The sequence below is a fragment of the Triticum urartu genome, chromosome 1A (assembly GCF_056163025.1).
Source record: "Triticum urartu cultivar PI428250 chromosome 1A, HENAU_Tu73, whole genome shotgun sequence".
Lineage (NCBI taxonomy): Eukaryota > Viridiplantae > Streptophyta > Magnoliopsida > Poales > Poaceae > Triticum > Triticum urartu.
The window spans coordinates 571,373,840-571,396,219 of record NC_141873.1 but is presented as its reverse complement, the minus strand read 5'-3'; the positions used below and the strand labels follow the sequence as shown (position 1 = coordinate 571,396,219).

General features: G+C 46.2%; 4 protein-coding genes across 5 annotated transcripts in view; 2 read left to right on the top strand and 2 right to left on the bottom strand.

The window, feature by feature from the left end:
* Positions 1 to 427: 427 nt before the first annotated feature.
* Positions 428 to 2,811, bottom strand: LOC125530659 (uncharacterized). Of its 2 annotated transcripts, none has more exons than XM_048695060.2 (7): positions 2,656 to 2,811; positions 1,811 to 2,052; positions 1,680 to 1,725; positions 1,384 to 1,445; positions 1,214 to 1,258; positions 1,065 to 1,133; positions 428 to 939 (listed from the first exon to the last, which is right to left on the bottom strand). In XM_048695060.2, the coding sequence occupies exons 1-7, from the start codon at positions 2,702 to 2,704 to the stop codon at positions 724 to 726; spliced, it is 729 nt and encodes a 242-aa protein (XP_048551017.2). In that variant the 5' UTR covers positions 2,705 to 2,811; the 3' UTR covers positions 428 to 723. The 2 variants fall into 2 exon arrangements, with proteins under 2 accessions (XP_048551017.2, XP_048551022.2); XM_048695065.2 differs by having other exon boundaries at positions 1,811 to 2,043; positions 2,656 to 2,786.
* A 58-nt stretch (positions 2,812 to 2,869) lies between these two features.
* Positions 2,870 to 4,637, top strand: LOC125533165 (putative F-box/FBD/LRR-repeat protein At5g44950). Its single transcript, XM_087532322.1, has 3 exons — positions 2,870 to 3,847; positions 3,938 to 4,072; positions 4,170 to 4,637. The coding sequence occupies exon 1, from the start codon at positions 2,927 to 2,929 to the stop codon at positions 3,617 to 3,619; it is 693 nt and encodes a 230-aa protein (XP_087388448.1). The 5' UTR covers positions 2,870 to 2,926; the 3' UTR covers positions 3,620 to 3,847; positions 3,938 to 4,072; positions 4,170 to 4,637.
* A 134-nt stretch (positions 4,638 to 4,771) lies between these two features.
* LOC147992878 (uncharacterized) overlaps positions 4,772 to 22,380 on the bottom strand; it is a 77,425-nt gene continuing 59,816 nt past the window's right edge. The window contains exons 5-8 of the mRNA XM_087539167.1: positions 7,384 to 7,396; positions 7,202 to 7,246; positions 7,054 to 7,122; positions 4,772 to 6,876 (exon numbers count right to left, since the gene is read on the bottom strand). Of these exons, the coding sequence (XP_087395293.1) occupies positions 6,757 to 6,876; positions 7,054 to 7,122; positions 7,202 to 7,246; positions 7,384 to 7,396 (247 nt within the window). The 3' untranslated portion in view covers positions 4,772 to 6,756. The remainder of the gene's footprint in view (positions 6,877 to 7,053; positions 7,123 to 7,201; positions 7,247 to 7,383; positions 7,397 to 22,380) is intronic.
* LOC147992880 (F-box/FBD/LRR-repeat protein At2g04230-like) lies at positions 19,700 to 21,534 on the top strand. Its single transcript, XM_087532333.1, has 3 exons — positions 19,700 to 20,653; positions 20,757 to 20,891; positions 20,989 to 21,534. The coding sequence occupies exons 1-3, from the start codon at positions 19,703 to 19,705 to the stop codon at positions 21,367 to 21,369; spliced, it is 1,467 nt and encodes a 488-aa protein (XP_087388459.1). The 5' UTR covers positions 19,700 to 19,702; the 3' UTR covers positions 21,370 to 21,534.

Genomic DNA, 22,380 nt, shown 5'->3' with positions numbered 1-22,380 from the left:
AAAGCGACCACTGTTGGGTTTTTCTCTTCAAAGCTTATGAATTGAACTTTGCACGCACTGTGCATGTACAAGCGTACTAGTATGTTTATGTTTTGGTTGTTTCTTAGATTGGATGAAGTATGATCATTTTGTCAAAAATTGTGTTAAAATGTGGTTGGAAGAAATAACAAAAGATTTTTTTAGGGGATTAAGTTTTAGGGGAAGGATGAGGCGCACAAAAGTTTAGTCTCTCAAATCTTAGGAGTTGAAGAATTGGGGAAAATTTAGGGGATTAAGGAAAAGGCAAGGGCGAGATGCTTTAAGAGAACCATCTACTTAGAAATGAAGGGATTAGTATTTCACCTCATCCGTTTTCTAACTTCTGCTTTCCATTGTTTTCTAGTATAAATCTTTTCATGCAGAAATGACCATTTTGCCCACCATCTCATGACCACACTAACCGGTTGTGCTTTCTTGGATTAACATTATAGGTAAGGCACACCCCAGCAGTAGGGATGTGTCAACAAGTGAAGAATGCCAATGATAAGTACATAGTAGGTGCTCATTTCCAGCAAGAATCCAATCCCAGCTTCCCAAAAATGCCGCTGACCCCCTAAACTAAACTAGTTTCTGACAATAGTGGGAGATGCAACAATGTGGTGCTGGAATCTGAAGCAGCATCAGGCTGACGCTGATTCACATCATGCCCTGATCCCACCGCCGTTCGTCTATGCGTTTCCAGAGTTACTGCTTCGGCGAGGCGGCAACGTCATCCACGGGGCCTTTGGAGCCTGTAGCCGGCTCTGCCGTCAGCATCAAGTCCCCGTAACCGGAGCTATTGTTTAATCCCGTGGCCTGGCTGGTGCTATCGGTTCGAACTCCTGACGACAATTCGCTTGGGTCGCTTGAGAGCACTTTCAGGTCCCAACCGGAACTTTGTTGGCCTTGCTTCTCCCATGGCTGTTCAACAAGCAACAGAAATGTGAGCCAACCATAGTTCTGAAGCAAGTCAGAGGGCATCATGAAGACACTCTAAAAGTTATACTCATCATCAAATTGATTAGCCTATAATTTCAAGTGCAAACCTTGGGCTTGGGTGCCATACTGGGTTTCGAGATTGGCTGATCAGGGTTTGGTGGCTCATCATTAATATCCTATATCACAAAACAATAGGGTTACAGAGTCCTCTTGCTGAAGCAATAATACTAGGGAGACAAATAGAAATTTAGAATACCTGGATATCATCTGGCCGCTCTCCCCTCTGTATCATTTCCATGACCTGTCAAGTGTTAAGTCCAATATGACAGTTTAGAGACAACTTCCGGTTCATATTCAGACTGAACTAAGTTGCTCATATGCTAGCATGAGTTTGTAAGAAAAAAATTGACGCTCAAGATAGCGAACCTCCATATATGATTTTGGGTGCCGGGGCACCACAGGGGTTACAGTTTCAGGATCAGGACTTCCTACAAAATTAAAGTAGGAATGTCAGAAAAAAGAATGTTTTGATGAAGCCATTTAGAGCAGTGCTGAACTGAAGATACAACTGAAAGGGGAAGTTGATATGGAACCCCCATTTACTTATACAGAAAAACAAACCGAAAAGCTATCAATAATCTTGACAGGATCCACGGTGACATCAAATTAGAACTAAACCCGGAGGCCTTAGAATCACTAGTAAACTGACTGTTCTCACATACCTTGAGATTCACACATATTTGAGTTTGTAGAGTTTGAAGGTGGGCTCTGCAAATTACAAAAGTGACGTTAATGAAAACAGCAAGTTGAGAATAACCAGGGACAAGTAGATGGTGAAAGAAAAAAAACTTACAAGTAAACGACGAAATGCTTCTTCAATTTCGTCCACGGTGAGCCCTTTATTTTCCAGGAAGGAACGCCTCTGGACATCGGAAGATGCCACGACTTTGGGGTGACTCAGAAAACTAATGGCACTCTGGACCAGTTCCTCCCTCACCGGTTCAGAGGTCACAACAGCCGCTTCTCCTTTCATCTCCTCCTGCTCTTTCGTGTCTTGCGAAGTAGTACTCCCATGAGCAGCAGCTTCTGAGCTACCTAAAGTGAGGGCAAACTTAGTTTCAATACTCAGCTTGATTTCTCCGCCGATCATGATGAAACACCGGCAGAGGCAAAAATGTATACGGTAATGTGGCAGCACACACAGTGTACGACGGTCACTCGGTATATTACGAGGGTATCTACGCACAAGAATGAATGCTAACCTAAGTTAGTCTGCGCGCCAGTTTGAACAGGGATGTCTGAACGAAATCATGAATTGTTCTGAACAATACATAATAGTTCAAAAGGATTAGACTAATCATCAGGCGAACGCATGGGCAACGAGACCAGCAGAAGCCGAGAGCCAGAGCCATGGCGCCCCCTGCTCTGTCGCCACAGATCGATCGTACCAACCTAACACTACCATAGTAGCCCCGTCACTGGTCTGTCGCCGGCTCGCCGCAGCAACGAGAACTCGGAGGATCAATGGACGAATTAGTACTACCATGAGCAGCTTCTGAGCTGACCAAGCAGCCAGTGCGAATTCTAGCTGCGGCGGCATGCCAGCACTCAGCAGCAACCGGCGGCGGAACCAAGCGAGACAGAGATGGAGAGGGAGGGGGGGAGGGGGGGGGGGGGGGAGTGGTGTGCGAGCCGGACCTGGATCCCGCGCCTCGTCGGCCGGGGACGACGACGGCGGATCCGCCATTAGAGCAGCAGCTTCGCCGAGGATAAGATCGGGGGAAGGGGAAGGAGGTGGTGGACTCGGGAGGACTTGTGCGTGTGACTGACGTGCGGGTCCCGCTTGTACTCTTGGATGGGCCGGGCTCTACTGGGCTGCCATACCCATTCCGTTTTCCCTCCCTCACCCTCCAAACGGCCCCTCCGGCGACGCTCGGAGACGAACCCTATCCCCCGCCTGCCGCCGGCGATGGAGGTGGAGGCGGGCGGCCCGTGCTCGAAGAAGAGGAAGTCGGCGGCAGAAGGGCGCGGCCTGGAAGCTACGGCGGATCCGCCGCTGGACGCAGCGGAAGGGGGCGACTGCATCAGCGGCCTCCCTGACGGCGTCCTCGGGGACATCGTCTCGCTCCTCCCCACCAGGGAAGGCGCGCGCATGCAGATCCTCTCCTCCCGGTGGCGCCACCTCTGGCGCTCCGCCCCGCTCAACCTCGACCATCACGAGCTCTGCGACAAGAAATACCAGCTCGATTTCGTCGTGTCGCGCATCCTCACCACCCACCCCGGCCCCGGCCGCCGCTTCTGCGCCACCATCTACCACCACCGCGACCGAGCCGACGCCTGGCTTCGATCCCCTGCCCTCGACAACCTCCACGAGCTTGAGCTCTGCAGCTCCAAACACACCTTCCCGTATCAACCGGTAGTACCGCAGCCGGCTCCGCCGCCTGCAGCGGCCTTCCGCTTCTCCGACACCCTCGGCGTCGCCACCATAGGAGAGTGCCACATCCCTGACAGCATGGCCCAAGCGCTTTTCTTCCCTAAGCTTAAGAAGCTCGGGCTTGAAAAGATCACCATATCTGAATCCACACTGCACGCCATGATTGATGGCTGCCCCGCTCTGGAATGCTTGCTGATTTACCGCTGCTCTGGCTTCCGTTGTGTCTGAATCAACTCCATCAGCCTTAGAGGCATAGGTGTGGAAGCTTATTGGGGAGAGCTCATCATATTAGAGGAAGTCATCATCGAGAATGCCCCTTATCTTGAAAGGTTGCTCCTATTTGGCTCAGTTGAATCCCGGCATATATCGGTAATCTCCGCGCCTAAATTGGAGACCCTAGGCTGCCTATCTTCCTATTCTAGTAACACATTCACGCTTTACTCGACAGTTATTCAGGTACCATTTGCCTTCTCGATCAATTTTCTGCACTATGTAATTTCTGCACTTATAGATGGTCTATAATGTCATCTTCCATCCTTCATGAAGGGATTGCGTGTTGATAGCCTGACGAAGACGGTGTGCACTGTCAAGGTTTTATCTGTTTGTATGGGTGCTCTTAGTCTGGATGTTGTTATTGACTTGATGAGATGCTTTCCTTGTTTGGAAAGGTTGTACATTGAGGTAACAATTCTTCCTTAATGGTTCATAGTGTTCATTTCTCATGTGATCTGCTTATTGTTCTGAACTGGGCGTTTTTCATTTGGTTATGTTTTGTTAGTCAATTAAGCCAGGGAAAAAGAATTTGTGGCGCCGTAAACACCGGAATCTAATAAGATCTCTTGATATCCGTCTGAAGACAATTGACTTGGAATATTATGTGGGCACCAAGTCAGGTGTTGACTTTGCCACATTCTTTTTATTAAACGCGAGAGTGCTAGAGTTAATGACTCTTCGGGTTTATCCGAGTGATTTGAAAGAGAAGTTCTTTACATAGCAACGCGAGAAGCTTCAACTGGATAAGAAGGCCTCAGGAGATGCTCAACTTCATTTCACAACGGATGATTTTCGTTGCAGTTTTACGGATTTCTGTGTCCGTGATTTGGATCTAGCTGATCCCTTTGAAAGGAATTATCCGTACCAATTTCATGCTTTCTCCTAAAAAAGTTTATTTCTCATGTTTGTAGTTTGTTTAAGTTTGTATTATCCTGGAATCTAGTGACAATTAAATATACTATTTAACTTGTTAGTTCTGTTGAAATCAACTTGTGCCAATGTGCACTTATTTTATGAGAAAATACAGGCCTGTGTGGCTTCTGAACGTGAAGTGTGATGTTATCTGTTAAGCCGATTTTAGGAAGCCACGCGAATTGATGGGTCTGAGTATCGGTATTGCTCCATCTGGTGTGCCAAGCACTTCCTCAGATTTCCCGTGGTGCTAAAAGTCCTATCGGTAATTTGTTTTTTCCCGTGCCCAATGGCATGATTTGTGTGGGCTGTAGTTAGCTGCGCATTCAGAATATTGTGTGTTGTCTCCAGTTTACATCAGCTGTTTACCTGTTTGGTGTCCGACGGATCTACCGCTTGTTAGTCAGAACGAAGAGAAGAAAGGGGTTTCACTGTGAAGGCAGGGAACTATTTCTGTTTCCAACATGAATGGTCCTGATGTTGAACTGCTTTTGACTCTGGCTTGATGCTTTGCCAGGAAGACCGAGTTGAGTCACCGTTTTCTTTGTCCCCTTTGTATTCATTGCTAGAGTTCCTTGTACCGCATAATCTGTCTGGCAATTTGTTGGATTCTGGTGTAACTGCTGAAGATGGAACCTGTTATTGTATCAATTGTGCATATGTATTATTGCACTTGTCAGTGGATCAGTAGTACAGAGTATCTATCTACACACAATATTTCTAGTTTTTGTTTGCTGTGGTCATTGCACGACCGCCCCGAATTACCGTAAGCAATACTGGTAGACCCCAAACATGTGGTAAATCAATCAGGTTAATCTACCAGCAACCTAGGAAGGCCAATGCAGTGGTGCCATTGACAAAATCAGGTTAACTAATCTCTCTCCAGGATCTCCCTACCATCACATAAACACACGCAAGCAAGTTCACTGTTCCAAGCAAGAAGAGGATCACCAGCCAGATAAACTGGCAAGCTGTCCAAAAAATTGTTTTCTTCAGAGGCAATTGCACTGGGGTACACATACTTGCACTTTGTTCGTCCCCGCACATCGCATGGATGCCCAGCTAAATCAATTTCTCCAACCATATATAGATGACAAAACTCCACTATGTCAAAAAGGATAATGAAATAACCACAAATAGCAAATATAAGTGGCCAGAACACACACAGACACCATAAGGGCAGTTTCTTTGTCAGAAGTTCACACTCCTATAGGACTTGTTACAATTTACAAGTACAGAATAACACATGAACAGAGAGCCTATCAGGACAAGCGGCGCTATGCTAGCTTCAGGACAGGTTTTTGTTTATGCTCGGAAAGTTGCTGTTGCTACTCTTGCCTGAGTTCGTCGCTGTAGGAACCCTTCAGCCAGACTTCGTCGAGACCATCTAGATACTCTAGTCCAGAAATTCACAAAGGCGCCCCACCAGAGCAGTGAATCTTCAGCACCTCAACTCTCATACAAACATTACTTGCAGAAGTTACCTGTAACTTGGAGGCGCGATCGATCTCTAGGACCTGTAATCTCCAAAAGTTAGCATCTCCCAGGGTGCTAAAATGGGGTTCACCATCTTGAATCGGCTTCACACAAAGGCGATGTAAGCACCTTCTATTTGGCCATTCGCGAAGGGAGTGCATGTCCTCTTGCAATAGTATATTGTCAACTCAAGATCAAACTTCTATTTGGCCTGCTGATGAAAGAGTTTGATTCTCTGTCAGGAAGTGAAGATCGAGTATAATCTGCTTATAAAGTCGCCGCTTTCTTGCTCTCTTCCATCTGTTGTGAGAGTATAATTTGCTTGGCAATTTGCTTTCTGCTGATATAAATGCTGGAGATGGAACATTATACTTGTTGGTGAACCGATGATACAAACTACTACAGAGCATATATTCACCGATCAATGATTCCAAGCAAGAAGAGTGCCTGTTTGGAAAATGAAATGAACCTGTGGTAATGTTGGAGCAGTAGTTTTACCTTGCATTTCCTACATAAACCTTTATGCTGCAAAGAATGCAACTCTCATTCTAGAAAAAAGGCCTTTGGTCTTGAGATCCGAATCTTCTCCTCCACTTCACATCTTGTCCTGATCCAGCCATCGTGCATGTGTTTCTGCAGTTACTGCTTCGTCGAGGTGGCATCATCATCCACAGGAGCTTCAGAGCCCATAGCAGGCTCTGTCGTCAGCATCCCGTGGCCTGGCTGGCGCTATCAATTCGAACCCCCGACGTCGATTCGCTGGAGTTGCTTGGGTGAGCTTTCAGATCCCGCCCGGAACTTTGTTTGACTTGCTTGTCCCATGGCTCTTCAACAGCAACAGAAATGTGAGCCAACCATAGTTCTCGAGCAAGCCTGATGGCATCATGAACATACTAAGTAAAACTCTATATTCATCATCGTTGTCTCCAAGACGGCGAGACTAAAGAAAAGGCAAATGCATATTGTGAAACATTTATTAGCCAGTAGTTTCAAGTGCAAACCTTGGGCTTGGGTGCCATACTGGGTTTCGAGATTGGCTGATCAGGGTTTGGTGGCTCATCATTAATATCCTATATCACAAAACAATAGCGTTACAGAGTCCTCTTGTTGCAGCAATAATACTAAGAGACAAATAGAAATTTAGAATACCTGGATATCATCTGGCCGCTCTCCCCTCTGTATCATTTCCATGACCTGTCAAGTGTTAAGTCCAATATGACAGTTTAGAGACAACTTCTGGTTCAATATCAAAATATTCAGACTGAACTAAATTGCTAATATCCTAGCATGAGTTCGTGACAGAAAAAAAAAGGATGCTCAAGATAGAGAACCTCCATATATGTTGTGAATTTATTATGACAGTTTGATCCATACCCTTTCATAATAAAGGGCATGATGGTCATTTTTTAAATGAGCTTCGGCTACTTATCCACGTGTTACGTAGAAATACCATACATTTCCTTCCAACTTTAACAGTCACAGTAGTAACAAAGCGGGACAGCTTACCTCTCGTGTCTAAATTCCATTTTTCTTCTTCTTCTACACATCGGTGTGGCATGGTTGGGTCGGCCCAAAAGGCACCTGACGGTGTGTCGGGCCATGGCTGCCGCATTTTTTATCTGTTTTTTTCTTTCTTGAGTTTAGTTATTTTTTCGTTCACAATTTCCAGCAACTGTTGTGAATTTATTAGCAATTTTTATAAAATTGTTAATATTTTAATTTTTTCATAAATAATTTGAAATTCCAAAATTGTTGATAAATTTAAAATAAATTTTTATAACATCAAAATATGATCATGTTAATTCGTAATTATGGAAATTTCATATTTGAAATAACAGAAGCATCAAATTTAAGAAAACTACGTGTTTACGGATGCAGCCGTCTGGGCTACTCCGGCACCCTACTCTTAACTGGTGTTTTTTTTTTTGCACTATGGACAAATGACCCTAATTTTTTACAGTAGCCTAGCATGGACAATTTTTTTGAGCCTGGCATGGACAATAGGCATCCATGGCTGATTCGAACGACTTACGCGCACCTGTGGGCATTATATAGGCTCTTATTGACTGAAATAATTCAAAAATATCAAAAACTTGTCCTATGAGAGTACCAGTTGGCATGGTGGCTTGAAATGGCGATACAAGGTGACGGAAAAAAATAGTGCATTTGAAGACGTCGAAAAAGAAAGTGTTTTCAAATAGACCCGAACACTCTGTGTCTAACATGTTTTTTTGTACATGTGAGGAATGATCCCAACTTTTGCCACCAAGGGTGTGTGTGCATGGTAGGTACCCATGTCTAGTTTGAATGAATTCGGGCAACGTTTGCACGTTGCAAAACGTCCAGCCATTTATTGACCTTTTTTCACCGAATTTTTTTCAGAAAATACTAAATTTGTCGAAAACAAAAACAAACTGGCATGATGACATGAATTGGTGATGCAAATAAATTAAGGCCATTTGACGGATGTAAAATACCAGGTGTTCACAAACGGACCCTTCTGGCCTACCCGAATACCCTCTGTCTAACATGGATTTTTGTTGTACATGTGAGAAATGATCGTAAATTTTGTCACCAAGGGTGCGTGCCCATAGTAGGCGTCCATGCCTGGTTTGAATGAATTTGGACACCGTTTGCATGTTGCGACACATCTGGCCATTTACTGGCCTTTTTTTCACCGAGAAAACTCCAGAAAAATACAAAACTTGTCAAAATAAAAATGACTTTGCATGGTAGCATGAATTGATGATACAAGGTGATGGGAAAAAATTGGGGCCATTTGACGGATGTAAAAGACCAGGTGTTCACAAACGGACCCTTGGCCTCCCGAACACCCTCTGTCTAACATGGGATTTTGTTGGAGTGACCCCAAATTTTTCCATCAAGCGTGTGTGCCCATGGTATTCGTTCATGCCTGGTTTGAATGAATTCGGACACGTTTGCATGTTGCGACATGTCCGGCCATTTATCAACCTTTTTTCACCGAGACAACTCCAAAAAATACAAAACTTGTGCAAAACGAAAACAACTTGGCATGACGGCATGAATTGGTGATACCGGGTGATGGAAAAAATTAGGACCATTTGATGGATGTCAAAAACTAGGTGTTCACAAACAGATCCTTTTGGCCTACCCGAACACCCTCTGTCTAACATGCTTTTTTTTGGACATGTGAGGAATGACCCCAACCTTTTTTGCCAAGGGTGCATGCCCATGGAAGGCATCTATGCCTGGTTCAATCGAATTTGGAATCCATTTGCACGTTGCGACGCGTTCGGTCATTTATCGACCTTTTCTCAAGAAAACTCCAAAAAATTAGAAAACTTGTCAAAAACGGCCCGCACGAGTTTCTGTTGGTCTGGTAGGGAAAACCCTCTGGTTTTTTAGTACTGTTGAAAAAAAAAATCAGGAAATAAGGTAAGGTCGCAAGAAATCAAAAAAGTTCACTAAAAACGAAGAAAAGGTCATAGATTTGGAAAAAAGTTCATCGATACTGAAAACGAATTCATAAAAGTCGGAAAAGTTCATCAATTTTTTAAAAAAGAAGTTCACCAATTTGAAAAAAAATCACAAATTTGAAAAAAGTTCATTGAGTTTGAAAAAAGGTTCATCGATTGTGAAATAATGGTCATCGAATTTGAAAAAGCTCGTGAATTTAAAAAAAAGAGATTTTGAAAAACTTTACTAAATTTGTAATAAAAAAGTTCGCAGAGATTTGAAAAGAAAAATGAAAATGAAAATAGTGCACTGATTTGTGAATTCACGAATTTGACTAAAACAGAAAAAAGGAAAAAAGAAACTAAAACCGAAAAACAAACAAAGTAAAATAAAAAACCGACCAGCGGACAAGAAGTAAGAAAGGAGATAAGTGCATGTTATACTGAAACGTACGCCTCCCAGTTGGTTAGCACGAGTGGTTGTCAACCTTGAGGTTGTGTGTTCGAATACCATGCGTGTACATTTTTTGAACTATAGCAAAACTTTTTTTTGAGCAATCCGCACCCACGTTCAAACAGAATGGGATACAGATGATATCGCGCATAATACTAAGCCACACATGGCGCCCAGGACTAAGAGAAGCAGCTGCCTTTGCCAAGGCATGGGCCTCTCCATTGTACTTTCTATTTTCATGAATAAAACTAAGGTTGCTAAAAAGTCTACTCTAATGTTTTATGTCCTGTAAGATAGGATAGTATCTGCATGGAACTTCCTCCAATAAATTCGTTACAACCTCGAGGCAATCAGTTGCTACACAAACAGACCGGAGCTGAAGATCGACAGCAAGTGAGAGAGCTTCATTGCATGCTTCGGCTTCAAGGATTGTCGGATCGAGACGGCCGTCGTAGATGATCGCCGAGGCTCCAATGTAATTGCCCCCCTTGTCCCTGCAGACAACAGCTGAGGCAGTCCGGTCTCCTATCTTGGAGAAGCCCCCGTCGACATTGATTTTGAAATCATGGCTCTCGGGCGGGAGCCACCCGATCCGTGCCGCCGGCTCCGCCCGCACTCTTGTATTTACATGCACGTCCCTGACATTCACATGCAGGTCCCTAGGATTTGCATTCCGCTCCTTTTGGCGTGCACTCTTTTTTGGTAACATCTCCAGCTCTGTCAAGAACTTGTTTACGAAGATATGGGTGGATAAAGGGCTCTGAAACTGGTCATCATGTATGGCTCGACGCCGTGCCCACCAGATGGCCCACATAGTAACAAGGACACGAGCCAGATCATCGGTGTTTAAGGTATCTACCAGTCATAGCATCCAGAGCTTCGGATCTTCCGTTCTGTTGGAGATGACTGTATCTGTGAGGTCCTCATCAGCAAGAGCCCAAACACAACGTGCCATGCAGCAGTCAAAGAGAGAATGGCGCCACGTATCCACCGCTGCGTGACAAAGCGAGCACTCCACCGAATCGGCCATACTTCTATGCTTTCGAACTTCTCCTATGGGAATGGAGCATTTGGCCAATCTCCAAGCAAAGACGCGAACTTTCGAAGGGACCGCCGCTCCCCAGAGTTTCGCCCAGGATCCTCGATCTGCTTCAATCCGCGAGTGTCCATCATTGTGCTCGAGCCAGTCCGTGCGTTGCTGCTTGGTGGCGGACAGAAGCTTGTAAGCCGAACGCACTGTGAAGACACCCCTTCGTTCATAGTGCCATGACCAGAAATCATGGCGAACTCGAGAACTAAGCGGGATATTAAGAATTGCCTCCTTGTCCATTGGGTACAAATATTCATCCAGAGCCTCCATATCCCATGCAAAAGTGACAGGGTTAATGAGACCCGAGACAAGCTGCGGGGGATTAGTTTTTGGGCACACCGGGCGCAGCTTAAAATCACGTGGTATCCAGTTATCAGCCCAAATATTAGTGTCCTCGCCGGATCCAATCCGCTTAATCAGCCCGAGCTTGAGCGTGTCTCTGCCTTCGACCAAAGAGCGCCAGACCTGTGACGGATTCTTCCCCAGCTCAGCTTCAAGGATCGAAGCCGAAGGGTAGTACACAGCCTTGAGGATGCGTGCACTGAGAGAGTTTGGTTCCTGGAGTAGCCGCCAGGCTTGTCTGGCTAGCAAAGCAAGGTTAAAAAGCTCGATATCACGAAACCCCATACCTCCCATAAACTTTGGCTGTGTCATCACATCCCAAGAAACCCACACGGTCTTCCTCTCGCCCTTTTTGGATCCCCACCAGAATTTCCTCGAGAGGCCATTGATGTGTTGACACAGGCCTCATGGTAACTTGAAACATGCCATTGAGTACGTCGGGATTGCTTGGGCAACTGACTTGATAAGCACCTCTTTCCCTCCCACAAAAGTGCCTTCTCCATCCAGCCCTGCACTTGCTTCCATATCCTATCTTTAAGATACTTAAAGGACCCTTCCTTTGATCTGCCAACATCCGCCGGGAGGCCAAGGTATTTTTCAGACAATTTCTCATTCTGGACTGAGAGGATTTGTTTGATTTCCTGCCTCACTCCTTCCGAACAACCTTTACTAAAGAATATCGAGGACTTCTCCTTATTGATGCGCTGTCCGGAAGCTAGGCAATACCTTTGCAAAAGACTCTCAACTCTGTTGGCCATATCAGATGTGGCATCAAAGAATAGCGGGCTATCATCTGCAAAAAGGAGGTGGTTTACCTGAGGGGCTCCCGGTGCCACTTTTATACCATTGATGCTCTCACCTGGCGTTGTGGATTTCAGTAAGCAAGAGAGGCCTTCGACGGCCAATAGGAAGAGATATGGCGATATGGGATCACCCTACCTGAGTCCACGAGAGGGCCTGAACTCCTCTTGCTTACCACCATTAAAGATAACAGAGAAGGAAACCGATGATACACACCTCATTACTGTTTGTGTAAACTGTGGGCTGATCCCCAACTTGAGCATAACCTTCTCTAGATAATTCCACTCGAGCCGATCGTAGGCTTTCATCATATCAAGCTTCAAAGCACAGAAACTGTTACTCTTGAGCTTCCTAGATTTCATATAGTGCAGACACTCATAGGCAGATATGAAATTGTCAGTAATGAGACGCCCTGGAACAAATGCTGACTGTTCCTCGGAGATGATATCGGGGAGAATAAGCTTGAGCTGATTAGCCAACACCTTTGATGCAATCTTAAAGATCACATTGCAGAGGCTTATCGGTCGAAACTGTGCTAAATTTTTTGGGCTAGCAATCTTGGGAATTAAAACAATGAACGTCTTGTTTATCTCCTGTGGAGAATCTTCTCCATTAAGAACTCGAAGCATCATCTCAGTAACCTCATCACCACAGAGCTCCCAGTGCCTCTGAAAGAAATGTGCCGGGAAACCGTCTGGCCCTGGGACCTTTGTCGGAAACATCTGGAACAAGGCCGCTTTCACCTCGGTCTTACTGTACTGTGCGTACAGAGATATGTTCATGGGTGCATCTACCCTGGTCGGTATATGGGAGAGGACCTCCTCAATGCCCACCGTACATTCAGAGGCGTAGAGATTACTGTAAAAAGAAGTAGCCATACCAGCCATCTCCTGCTCCTCCTTACACATGGTTCCATCAGGTCGCTGCAACTCCACTATCCGGTTCTTTGCCTTCCGGGCGCTAGCTTTACGATGAAAAAATTTCGTGTTACTGTCTCCTTCCGCTAGCCACTGAATATGCGCCCTCTGACACCACATGATTTCCTCCCGTAGACAAAGCTCGACCATACGGGCTTCGACCCGATCTTCCTCAGCCGATGGCCCCACGCGGCTGAGTAGCGAGCGCAGCTCCTCCAGTTGTGTGCGGAGGTGACGCAGTTCGGATCGCACCGCGCCAAAAGATGCCCGGCCCCAACTCTGTAGTTTCCCGGCCACCGCAGTCAGCTTATGAGAGAGCGCAGAAACACTTTGAGCCCGCCCCGCATTAGTCCAGGCATCGAGTAACACTTCTCCAAAGCTTGGGTCTCTTTCCCACATGCATTCATAGCGGAACTGTTTTTGTTTTGCCCGAATACTTGTGTCAATCAACTCAGTCTCCAGAAGAATTGGACTATGATCCGATTTTGCAGCTGTAAGGTGCTCAACATAGGCGAAGGGAAACAAGGCAGACCAACACGATGAAGCCAGAGCTCTATCCAAGCGAACGCGGCAGTAGCTCCCTCCAGCAACCTTCTTCTCCCACGTCCAGTCCAAGCCCCGATACCCCAGGTCAGCTAAGCCGCAAATATTGATGGCTTTTCTGAACGCATCAATCTGCGAGCTGTCGCGCTCATTTGGTCCATGCTGCTCTTCGGGCCTCAATATCTCATTAAAGTCCCCAATACACATCCATGGGAGTGCGCTCTCTCCCCTCAAACGCTTCATGGTGTCCCCCGTTTTATACCGAAGGCTCCTGGTAGCTTCACCATAGAAACATGTCAATCTCCATTGCTCCTTGCCCGGTTCAGTGACCCAGGCATCCACGTGATACTCCGAAAAATTCTTTATTGAAACATCCAAAGAGTTTTTCCAAAAATACAAAGACCACCACTACGACCACTACTACCGACACCAAAGCTGAAATCATACCCTAACGACGTACGCAAACCTTCAACACGACTCTTCTGTAATTGGGTTTCAACTAAACACAAGATAGATGGCGAACTGATCTCCACGAGATCACATAACTCATGAACTGTCGCGGGATCGCCTATCCCATGACAGTTCCAGCTTAAAATTTTCATTGGGCCTGGTGGCGCCCCGAGTCGGAGCCCGCCAATAACGCCATCTTGTCTGAGTTTTGCTTCAATGGTGATGCTGATTTCTTTGCTTTCTTGGCATCTCGGGGGGACACATATGCTGGAGGTGGTGGGGGTACTGCCGTAAGTGCCAGGTCTAGGCCCGGAACTACCCCATGGCCGGTGTCAGAGCTCCCAGTCACGCCCTGTTTCTGCTGGTGTTCATCCGGATTGTTTCCAACCGATGCGAAACTCAGATTTCTGCGAGCCCCCTGTCCTCCTTCATGATCCTTCCCCTTTGTAGCAGACGATTTCAGCGGACTAGTTACATCATCTTCCTCTCCATCTTCTGCTCCCGAATCCAGCCCAGCCTCCTGAGACGAGCGTTTACGAGCAGGTGAAGTTTGCCGAGGCCGTGGTGCACCCCTTCCTGATCTTCCTCTTCCACGGCCTCCAAAGCGACCACCCCGCGAGGCTCGGCCTCCTCCTTGCTGCTCCTGTACTGTCTCCCGTCTCTGTGCCAGCATCCAGCTTCCCCATTGCTTGTCCTTGGCCTCCCAAACTCCATCTCCACACTCCTCATGATTATGACCCATGAGTCCACAAATTTGATAGAAGTACGGTATCTTCTCGTACTTGACAGGGAGGAGTTTCCTGCCCTCACCCACCACGTTCAACGGAATAACCCTCGTGAGTGGTTTATCCACCAGAACCCTAGCCCGGATTCGGACGTAGTTACCTTCATAGAAAAGCCTTGGAGATAGTTGTGTTTCCTTCACCCGTCCAATACGTCTAGCTAGCTGATCAACAACTTCAAGTTTCGGTAGAGCTCCGGTATATTGTGTATTTGTGCCCAGACAAACAGGCCATCAAAATTGACAGATTCCGGATCTTGCTTACCATCATAATCTTCAATCAGCATCCCCATCCCCCTGAACAGCCACTGACCTCCATGGACAACTTTCTTCCAATCTCCCAGGCAAAACATCTGAAAAATAAATAGGTTTTCCCCTGCCTCCCTGTACTGCGGCACATGTGCTAGACTCCAGATCGATTTCATGGTCTCAAACATAGCAGATGCGCTGAAGATCCGGGTCGTGTTTACCTTCGCGATCGCCAACCATCTCGCATCTGCTGCATACTTCTTAGATTCCTCCACCCCCACGATCACGTCGTCTAGTTCGCCGTCTTTGATGTCCAAGTGTTGCAGCATCTCCTCCAAGTTCTTCCCTGACCAACCCTCCGAGGACGATCCTGCTCCTGTCGCCATGCTTCCCACTCGCGATCCAAGATGCGAAGAGAGGCGCCCGGCGATCTGCCGGAGAAAAAGCTCTAGGCGGCGGTAACGCCGCCAGAGGCGATAAACCCTAACCTAGAGGGTAGAAGACTTTCGCGTCCATGCAACATGTTGGGCCTAGCAAAAAAAAGTATGCACAAAAAAGTGTAAAATGGGCCGGCCCACACCAGAGGGGAAGGCGATCAGCTGTTGTAAACGAGTATGTGTACAATTCTCAAAATAAAGTATGTGTATGTCCGGTAGGAGACCATACGGAGGTGGGTATACGTTCCTCTCGGAAGACGATACTACCCTTATACGTCTTGTGTAGCGGGGTTGTACCGAAGCGGAACTCAACGAGTAAACATCGAATTTGTTTGATTTCGTCCATGGTGAGCCCTTTATTTTCCAGGAAGGAACGCCTCTGGACATCAGAAGAGGCCACAACTTTCGGGTGTCTCAGAAAAGTAACGGCGCTCTGAACCAGCTCCTCCCTTGCAGGTTCAGAGGTCGGGGCAGTCGCTTCCCCTCTTATGTCTTCCTGCTCCTTTGCACCTTGTGGAGCACCATTAGTAGCTTCTGAGCAACCTAAAGTGAAGGTGAAATTAAGTTCAATGCTCAGTCTGATTTTTTCGCCGAGCATCAAGAAACACCGTCAGAGGAAAAATTATATCGGATAATGGGGCAGCCCAGCGTGCGACGGTCATTCAGTATATTACGAGGATATTATTAATGCACAGGAGTGTTAACTTAAATTAGTCTATTATCATGCAGTCCACTACGCGACAGTTGAAACAAATGGTTCTAACAGGATGTCTTAGATACTCCAAGCAATACTCATAGTTCAAAAAAATTAGGCTAATCAGGTGAAACCGTGAAAGTATCGGCAACCAGAGCAGCAGACGACGAGAGACAGCCTATTGCCCTGGTGCCCTCCTCTGTGACCAAAGATCAATCAGGTGAACCTAACACTCACTATCCAGGGTAACTCTACTCAGCAATGAAATCTTGGAAGATCACTGGACAAATTGGTAACCAACGGCCGGAAGGTGCCCCGGGATCGAGCCACGGAACAACGGCCGCTGGCTACTAAGGTGGTGATGGACCAACACAGCAGCCAAGATCTCCTCCTCATCATTGGACGAGGAATCGTCGGAGTCGCAAAGGAAACTATGGAAAAAGAACTCATCAGCGGAGTCCAGTTTGTACCTTGGCAAACTGTCAAACAGCTTGCGGGCGTCGACGAAGGAGTTGGCCGGCGAAGAGACGTGTGCCTCCCTTGGACCAGGTGGCTGGCGTGCCGGTGGCCGACGAGCATGCCGACGTCAGGACGAAGGAGCTGGCCGGGGCGGTGAGGTGGCTTCCTGCTCGTGGCGGCATCGGGAGGTGGGAGTGAGAAGTTTTGATGCCCCGACGGCAAGGTGACGACGTTGGGGGGAGGTCTGTCGGCACCGGCTGCTAGCAGAGGCACCGGCAAATGGGCGGTGGCGGCGAGGTGGCGACGTTGGGGGGAGGTCTGTCGACACCGGCTGCTGGCAGAGGCACCAGCATTATGGATGAATAATTTTGTGCATTTTTAAGCAAACAGGAAACACATTCATGTCTTTGAAGCATGTATACTCATGATTATGGTTCATTCCTAAAGGAATGTCTTATTTGGTTAAAGAGAATTATCTAGTCGATGGAAGCGACATTTTAATGTTTTTAAAAGTAGGACGACGATAACTGCCACACGTGTGGGCGTTAAGGGGTCTGCCCACACGTTTTGTGTGGTGTCTAAGAGGATCAGCCCACACGCCTACATGTGGGCAAAATAAGTAATGCCCACATGTCTCTTTTTTTCCTCGTGTTCCCTCTCACACGCCTACGTGTGGGCAAAATAGATAACGTCCACACGACCTCTCTCAGCCACCTACCTCACGGCCCCGCACACCTCGCGTGACAGTCACCACGCATCCCCGCAGTTGCCATGGTCCGGACCCTCTTTAATGTCCGTTTAATTGTAGTTGCCATGTTGTTGTACTGCAGTTGCCATGTTGTTGTACTACAATTGCAATGTCTGACAACTACATTTGCCATGGTTGCTCAACTGCAATTGCCATCTCAGGTCAAGTGTCAGATGCCATTTTTAGGACAAATGCAGCTGTTGCCATGTATGGTCTGGTTACTACTGTTGCCATGATTTGAAAACTTTAGGAGTTGCCACCTACTAACACTAGACAGTTGCCATGTATGGTCTGATTTACTATAGTTGCCATGATTTGAAAACTTTAGGAGTTGCCACCTACTAATACTAGGCAGTTGCCATGTAGCGCTACAAAAAGACATGGGAAAATAACATGTTCGGGTAAAGAGAGAGTTGCCATCTGCTTACAACAACACTAGGGCACTTGCCATGTACCCTACAGAACACATAGCAAACTGACATGTTCGGGTAAAAGAGAGAGCTGTCATCTGCTTACAAGCACACTAGGGCAGTTGTCATGTACCCTGCAAAACACATGGCAAGTGACAGCTTTGGGTGAAGGATAGGAGACGGGCTTGTGGACGAACTGATAAACACCCACACATCAGCCCCTGTGCGTGAGTGAAAACTGACGTGTGGGCTAACTGCTAAACGCCCACACCGGCCCCTCCGTGTGGTGAAACGGACGTGTGGGCGACCCGATGAATGCCCACACACCAGCCTAGTCCTATGTGGCACCACAAACACGCCAAGATTCGTGCACCCACAAACGAACCCAGATCCACGCGTGTGGGTGAGATGCAAACGCCCACACGTGTGGGCGTTAGTGTTCCATAAAAGTAAGCATACCATCACATAAGTACAAATTCTTTTAGTAAAATCTGTAAAATCACAATAAGTTTGTTTGCCATGGAGCCGAATTCACTGTAGCAAGTAGCAGGTAGCAAGCTAGCAGGAGTTACCAGATTGTTTGAGCATGTAGTACGTCCATGGAATTATGGATGAATAATTTTGTGCATTTTTAAGCAAACAGGAAACACATTCATGTCTTTTGAAGCATGTATACTCATGATTATGGTTCATTCCTAAAGGAATGTCTTATTTGGTTAAAGAGAATTATCTAGTCGATGGAAGCGACAGTTTAATGTTTCTAAAGTAAGCATACCATCACATAAGTACAAATTTCTTTTAGTAAAATCTGTAAAATCACAATAAGTTTGTTTGCCATGGAGGCGAATTCACTGTAGATGGAAGCAAGTTTCACCGTGGAAGCAAAATATTTGTATGATATCCACACTTCCGAGATGGAAGCAAGTTTCTATAAGGGCATGTACAATGGTGCTATTTTAGGAGTGCCACCTAGGATGAATGATAAGGTGGAGGAGAGAGAACTCATAAGAAAAGGATTGCCTTCTCTTATTTAAGAGAAGACAAGAGATAATCTCTTAGCATAATTTGTCTCACCTTATTTTTAGGAATGACTAGTTATTGAAGATAAGGCTAAGAGACGAACCATTGTAGACATTGATTTTTGTCATCTCTAAATTACATGCAAAATTTAAGATAAGACTGTCTTATCAACCATTGTACATGCCCTAACATCCACAAAATGTAGATCGAAGCAAGTTTCATGGTGCAGCCCAAGACAATATCCAGGGATTCCCGACAGATATATTAGGCCTGAATATTGTATCATATTTTGTTGTAATGTGTTGTGATTGTATTTATACTTTGGTTTCATGGAAGCAGATTCCCTTTTCGTTTGGAAGCAAATTTTCGTTTTTTGTGGAAACAATGTATAGCTACAGTGGAAACCAATTTATTTTTGAGTGGAAGCAAATATATTTATCCTGATAGAAGAAAAAATGAGTTGCAGTGGAAACAAATCGATGAGTCGGTAGAAATAAATTGGTGCTCGGTTGGAAGCAAAATAAACAGGATATTATTAAGTCGATGATGGAAGCAAATATGGTTGGCTCAAAAAAGAATATCTAAAATAAAGAAATAAATCAGGTGGACAAAATGATGCATCAATCCTCTTTTTAGATGAAATGGAATGATGTATCAATCTTGGAAGCAAACTAATTGTACGGAGCCTATATATTAGGAAGCAAACAATTTGTTTGAAAGAAGTACCATCGGGCCCATCCCGTAAAAAAAGGAACGACGACGTAGCAGGGTGACGGCCGCACCACCTCCGCTCGGAGGCGAACCCTACCCCGCCGGCGATGGAGGTGGAGGCGGGCGGCCCGTGCTCGAAGAAGAGGAAGTCGGCGGCAGAAGGGCGCGGCCCGGAAGCTACGGCGGATCCGCCGCTGGATGCAGCGGAAGGGGGCGACCGCATCAGCGGCCTCCCCGACGGCGTCCTCGGGGACATCGTCTCGCTCCTCCCCACCAGGGAAGGCGCGCGCACGCAGATCCTCGCCTCCCGGTGGCGCCACCTCTGGCGCTCCGCTCCGCTCAACCTTGACTACCATCCCTTCCTGTTCGGCCAGGAGGGTCTTGATGCCACCATATCGCGCCTTCTCGCCGCCCACCGGGGCCCCGGCCGCCGCTTCTGCGCGCCCGTCTACCACCTCCCCGTCGACCGAGCCGACGCCTGGCTCAGATCCCCCGCCCTCGACAACCTCCACGAGCTTGAGCTCTGCAGCTTCAGCTACAAGTACAGCTTACCGTATCCATGGGGAATACCACAGCCGGCGCCGCTGCCTGCAGCTGCCTTCCACTTCTCTGACACCCTCGGCGTTGCCACCATCGGAGAGTGCCACATCCCTGACAGCATGGCCCAAGCGCTTTTCTTCCCTAAGCTTAACAAGCTCGGGCTTGAAAATGTCACCATATCCGAATCCTCACTACAAACCATGATTGATGGTTGCCCCGCTCTAGAGTGCTTGCTGATTCGCCGCGGCTCTGGCTTCCGTTGTGTCCGAATCAACTCCATCAGCCTTAGAGGCATAGGTGTGGAAGCTTATTGGGAAGACCTCAGATTAGAGGAAGTCATCATCGAGAATGCCCCTTGTCTTGAAAAGTTGCTCCTATTTGGCTCAGCTGAATCCCGGCATATATCGGTAATCTTCGCACCTAAATTGGAGACCCTACGCTGCCTATCTTCCCATTTATCTGATTTTAGTCAACATGATTTTAGTACCACACTCACGCTATACTCGACAGTTATTCAGGTACCACTTGCCTTCTCGATCAATTTCTGCACTTATGGTGATGAATTATGTAATTTCTGCACTTATATATGGTTTATAATGTCATCTTCCATGCTTCATCAAGGGATTGCGTGTTCATAGCTTGACGGAGACGGTGCGCACTGTCAAGATTTTATCTGTTCGTATGATTGCTCTTAGTTTGGATGTTGTTATTGACTTGATGAGATGCTTTCCTTGCTTGGAAAGGCTGTACATTGAGGTAACAAATCTTCCTTAATGGTTCATAGTATTCATTTCTCATATGATCTGCTTATTGTTCTCAACTGGGCGTTTTTCATTTGGTTATGTTTTGTCAGTCAATTCAGCCAGGGAAAAGGAATTTGTGGCGCCGTAAACACCAGAATCTAATAAGATCTCTTGACATCCGTCTGAAGACAATTGACTGGCGATATTATGTGGGCACCAAGTCAGATGTTGACTTTGCCACATTCTTTTTACTAAACGCGAGAGTGCTAGAGTTAATGACTCTTCAGGTTTATCATAGTAATTTCGAAGAGGAGTTTTTTACACGGCAACGTGAGAAGCTTCAACTGGATAAGAAGGCCTCAGGAGGTGCTCGGCTTCATTTTACAACGGATAATTTTCATGGCAGTTTTACAGATTTCTGTGTCCGTGATTTGGATCTAGCTGATCCCTTTGAAAGGAGTTATCCGTACCAATTTCATGCTTTATCCTAAAAAAGTTTAGTTCTCATGTTTGTAATTTGTTTAAGTTTGTATTATCCTGGAACCTAGTGACACTTAAATATGCTATTTAAGCTGTTAGTTCTGTTGAAACCAGCTTGTGACGATGTACACTTATTTTATGAGAAAATACAGACCTGTGTGGCTTCTGAACGTCAAGTGTGATGTTATCTGTTAATCCGATTTTAGGAAGCCATGCAAATTGATGGGTCTGAGTATCGGTATTGCTCCATCTGGTGTGCCAAGCACTTCCTCAGATCAAGGTAAAACTGTGGTGCTAAAAGTCCTATCGGTAATTTGTTTTTTCCCCTTGCACAATGGCATGATTTGTGTGGGCTGTAGTTGGCTTTACATTCAGAATATCATGTGGTGTCTCCGGTTTTCATCAGCTGTTTGCCTGTTTGGTGTGCGGATCTACCGCTTGTTAGTCAGAACGAAGAGAAGAAAGGGGTTTCACTGTGAAGGCAGGGAACTATTTCTGTTTCCATCATGAATGGTCCAATGGTTCTGATGTTGAACTGCTTTTGACTCTTTGCTTGATGCTTTGCCAGGAAGACCGAGTTGAGTCGCCGTTTTCTTTGCCCCCTTTGTATCCATTGCTAGAGTTCCTTGTACCGCATAATCTATCTGGCAATTTGTTGTATTCTGGTGTAACTGCTGAAGATGGAACCTGTTATTGTGTCAATTTTGCATATGTATTATTGCACTTGTCAGTGGATCAGTAGTAGAGGGTCATTGCACACAATATTTCTAGTTTTTGTTTGCTGTGGTCATTGCACGACCGTCCCGAATTACTGTAAGCAATACTGGTAGACCCAAAACATGTGGTAAATCAATCAGGTTAATCTACCAGCAACCTAGGAAGGCCAATGCGGCGGTGCCATTGACAAAATCAGGTTAACTAATCTCTCTCCAGGATCTCCCTACCATCACATAAACACACACAAGCAAGTTAACTGAAGCTAAACATTCCAAGCAGGAAGAGGATCACCAGCCAGATAAACT